This window comes from Trichoplax adhaerens, genomic scaffold (assembly GCF_000150275.1).
Source record: "Trichoplax adhaerens TRIADscaffold_8 genomic scaffold, whole genome shotgun sequence".
NCBI classification, from domain to species: domain Eukaryota; kingdom Metazoa; phylum Placozoa; class Uniplacotomia; order Trichoplacea; family Trichoplacidae; genus Trichoplax; species Trichoplax adhaerens.
In genome coordinates, this window is record NW_002060950.1 from 1,244,868 (window position 1) to 1,249,765 (window position 4,898).

The window sequence follows — 4,898 nt, forward strand, 5'->3', positions numbered from 1 at the left end:
ATGGGAACCAATTTGTAAGTATGACTATCAAGTTAGACAATGTTTAGTTTCAATTGTTCAATATTCAGAGGATAGGATGTTCAACTGGTTAAAAACCAGACCAAAGAGAACACGATTGGCCTCCAATTTTGATCCATTCCACTTGGGTAACCACACTCGTTTTCTTACCACCCATCTCATAGCGAGTACAGTCTATTCTTACAACCATCAAATTTGCTTATGGAAGCAAAAAGAAAAGGATGAATACTTTATTAGTACCAGCTTTAAATACAATCCTAGGATCTTCATGTTGATATAATGTTCAAGTTAACAAACCCAGAACAAGGAGAGGACTATCGCACTCTCTCAATGTCGTTTTATTAAACCCAGCAACATACTGTTTTCTCACCATTCATACAATCTAGTCTTACCAACGTGACTTCACTCATGGAAAGAAAAATAAGGATAAATACTTTATTAATACCCGCTTTCAATCCAATCATTCCTACACATTAACTATCGCTCTACGTCACTGTAATGGAATAACTTTGTCGTCACTTCATACACATAACCGTCTCGACCTATATGTGGCTTTGCCTTGCTTCCCTCATTTCAAATTATCCATTCTTTTCTGCTAGGTTTTTCAGTCATAGTTTTGACATATTGCAATTGCAGTGCCATAGCCAATAATTGCTTTAAAATTGACTGTAATGTAGTAGTTAATATCATACAATGATAGTTTAGCTGATAAATAAGTGCTCAATTCACACATAAAACTGATCTATTCAATTAGCTCTATTTTTGTATGACAGCATCGGGACAAATGGAAATGTTACTATCATGATTGCTTTGAGAATATCAATTTATATGATGCCAGTATTAAGAATGTAGCTATTGACATTGAATAACACGATAGCTTCTGCATCGATATTAAACTACCATTGGCATTGTCTTAAGTAGAACTCGTTACCAAATGAATAGGAGATAGCTTACTGACTGATTGATTTTTGATACCTTCAAATGCTGCATAGGGAAATGAGAGAAAACATTATAAGCAATTTGGAGACATCCTTGTTAAAACTACGTGCGATATGGACTGAAGTTGGTATGACAGAGGAACAAAAAGAGGAAAGAAATCAAGTTGTTATTATGCATATGGTGTCGTTATTAGAACAAATGGTAGACGAGGAATTGGATATGAAAAATAAAATCCTTGCCAATATTAAAGAATTTAGTCGTGAATTGGCCAAGATTTGTAGTGAATTACAAGTTCCACAGATGAAAGTATGTTTCTCACTTGCATTATAGTGTATAGCTATAGCTCCATTCCTTATGAGATATAAATGAAACTATAACAGCACAATACTTGTAGCCCATCATCAACTGCTAACAACTATATTTTACAGACTGATGAGAGCTTAACATTATTGGAAATGGAAAAATCGTTAAGGACTGAAGTTGATCGTTTATCATTGGAGCGCCATCTTCGATTGAAAAATTTGAAAACTCTTGTCGATGATGAGGATCGTATTTGTAAACGTTTAGCAAGATCATTAAACCCTGATCGAATTATTGGTGTACCGACTGAAAGCAGGCTTAACGAATACAGCCAGTACGTTGAAACAATCAAGAAAGAATTGGTACGTAATTGTTCGATATCGTGTAGTCAATGTAGTAGTAATGAACTTGATAACTTAAAGCCTATACTTGTGTTATTATTAAATGGATGCAAATAGGAAAAGCGTGAAAGCATGTTTATCTCAACGAAAGAAGTTCTGGTTCACCTGTGGGATGAGTTAGAGGTTACACAAACCGATGACAAAGAAACAGCCATAGCATCATCTGATGCCAACAATTATGAATTATCAGATAGCAATATGGATTATCTGAAAGCCTTAATTACTAAAGTAATTTATTTCTAACTAAAGGCGTTATAAATAAAGTATAAATCATAATGATAGCGTCTAGTTTCTCACAGTTTGAATGGAATTATTTTCATGTAGTATGAAACTCAATTGAAAGAAAACGAAGAAAAGACAAACCAGCTTAGACGAGACGTTGAACATTTATGGAATCGGTTAGATATCGAAGAAGAGCAACGCGAAGCTTTTAATGAAGTTACACATGGATGTAAACCTTCTGTCATAACAGCTGTAAGAAATTATCTTCGATTCTAAACACAAACAATATCGTTGCTACGTTGATTTATGAAAGCACTAATATTGGCTCAATTTACAATCTATAATTTTGTGGAGTAGCTTGAATTGGAGCTCGATGCGTTAAATAAAATGAAGCTTGAAAATCTGAAAAAACTGGTTGAAAAATCAAGGTCAGAAATAGATATATTTGTCTATTCTATGAATCATTTTAGTCAATTGCCTCATGAATATTTCTGCTATCATGTTTTTTCATCTTATCTAACAGACAAGATTTAAACCAATGGTGGGATAAGTGCCATTTTGATTCAGAAGAAAGAATGAAATTTGAACCAGTTACATCAGGCGAGACATCGAGTAGTTCATCAGTAGTATATATTCTATAGTTTTAGTTAATAATGCGAACGATACACTGATAATATCACTAATCAATGTAAAGAAATAATATTGCAGCAAGTAATCTTGCTAAACTGCTAGAAAGAAAATGCATTGCTGGCTTTTAAATTATACTGCATCCTAAAATTACTTTAACAATAATTACGGCATACAACCGACCCGACCCTTTTCTTATAGTTTTAACTTTTTATAACGGACATTTATAGAGGACTATTCGGAAGATTTACTAAACTTGCACGAAAATGAAATTAAAAGAATCACCGATTATTACAGTGAACATGAGTCTTACTACCAACTTGTTGAACACTGGTACACTCTTTGGAATAAGTGGCTTGAATTTGAAGTATGCATAACTATAAAATTATAATGCATCCTTGTAAATACACTATTTAAAAATGTTTTGGTATTTGCCTTTTATAAATTATTTAATTGATTGCAATTATTTATAGGCAAGGGCAAATGATCCCAACAGATTTGGTAATCGTGGTGGTAGATTACTTCAAGAAGAAAAATTACGTCGTGCACTTAATAAGGAATTTCCAAAGGTGAATAGCATAACGCTACCTAATCTTTATGTCTAAAATTGCTATAGAGGTGTAGTCATAATAAAATAAGCTTAGTCTGCACTTTATGAGTATGAATTAATTGTGTTATCAATAACTTATAATATAAAAAAATTAAGGTTGAAAAGGATCTTACGGCGAAGATGTTAAAGTATGAAAAGGAAAAAAGTAAACCTTTCTGTATCGATGGCCAACGATTCCTAGATACTATCGAAGCTTTAAAGGAAGAACATAAACTACGAAAAACGCAAGAAAAAATGGATAGAGTACGTAATTGATAGTATAGTATAATTCTTTAGATTGGTGGCTGATTTATTATGGGCTATGCCTATATTTATTTTTATCATTTTTTTTTAAAATATTAACAAGTCATAATTATTTATTCGCCGTAATTATTTAGCAAATTGCTAAAGAACGTGAATTACAAAAAGAATTGACCTATGGGGCCAAACCAAGTCCAGTTAAGAGGTACTGAAAATTCTCATTCTCAAAAGTATTTGAACTAGAAATAAATATAATGAAAATATAATACATCTACAGGCGATTTGCTGGCACACCTGTTAAAACACCAACTATGAAGAAGCAAAAGGTATAGTTAATTTTCACCAGTATTGAAACTGGGATTGTTTAACTATTTTTTATATAAATTTATTGCAAATCTACAGAGATATGCATGAAGAAAATATAATTATTATTATTAATAATATATTTTTTAGGTTTCAACCATGTCAACAGGAAGTGCTCATAGTCGAGTACAATCTCGTATTAACGTACCACAAAGCAGTAAGACTCCAGGAAGAGTTAAAGTAAGTGTACTTACAGTTGTAAGTTACTCGTATATTATAAACGAGCTCTAAATAACTTCATTTTTAGCCTAGCGAGACTGTAACATGAAATACTTTTTTGTTGGCTTATTTTTATGATAAGATGGCTAAAGGTTCTCGGGTTACTCCAGCTAAGACTGCAAGGTCCAAAAATATACGTATTCTTAAAGAAGTGAACAGTAACAGCAACGAAGGTTACAACTTTGAAACAGCGAATATGAAGACAAATGAAATTTCTTTTCCATCAACTTGTAATTCTTTTACAGATTTTACGGTAAAGTCATCAAACTAACGTCTAGATTTCTATGTGGATATACATATATAGAAATAGTCATGGAATTAAACAGATTTATTTATTATTATTATTACTATTACCATACTTATTGCAATGCAGTGTTTAATTAATCTTGAATTATTCGTTCTTACAAGTTTTTCCTGATGTATTCGTATAGAGAGAACTACACGAAGCTACTAAGAATAACCAACGCAGTAGTGTTATATCGACTGTCAACGATGAAAACCTTCAGCTTATTCATTAAAATCAGCATTAGAAAAACATCTCAATTTTATCAACCATGTTACCTGTTTAATCTTATTTAATTTATAAACCGAAGCGATCGTTCAATTACAATTAACAGAACTCGCAATGCTGTATCCCACAAAGATAAATGAAAGTTATGGATATTACTAGAAGTATCGAACATTACGGCCGTAGACAATTGTAAATTCTTAATTATTAAGTAATTAATTCAAAAACTTTTTTAAGCAACAACGTATTAAGAATTAGGCGTAAAATTTATTTTAATGAACTAATGGATTAATCGTATGCCATTAACAGTATACGTTAACTCTTTTGCAATATAAATAAGCTAGTTAGTACAAATGAGAATGTTTAAAGTACAACTTTGTTTACACACACACACTTCATAACAGGCCTTAACTTATCGGATTACAATGATCCCAAAGGCATGATGGCCTAA

General features: G+C 32.0%; 1 protein-coding gene across 1 annotated transcript; it reads left to right on the forward strand.

Moving 5' to 3' along the window:
• Positions 1–4,898, forward strand: TRIADDRAFT_58568 (uncharacterized protein; the record flags this gene model as incomplete). The annotated part of the gene is made up of 15 exons (XM_002114548.1): positions 1–14; positions 1,011–1,263; positions 1,386–1,619; positions 1,716–1,886; positions 1,983–2,132; positions 2,238–2,308; positions 2,404–2,492; positions 2,738–2,874; positions 2,981–3,076; positions 3,214–3,360; positions 3,495–3,562; positions 3,635–3,683; positions 3,811–3,900; positions 4,022–4,112; positions 4,852–4,898. The coding sequence occupies 15 exons, from the start codon at positions 1–3 to the stop codon at positions 4,896–4,898; spliced, it is 1,707 nt and encodes a 568-aa protein (XP_002114584.1).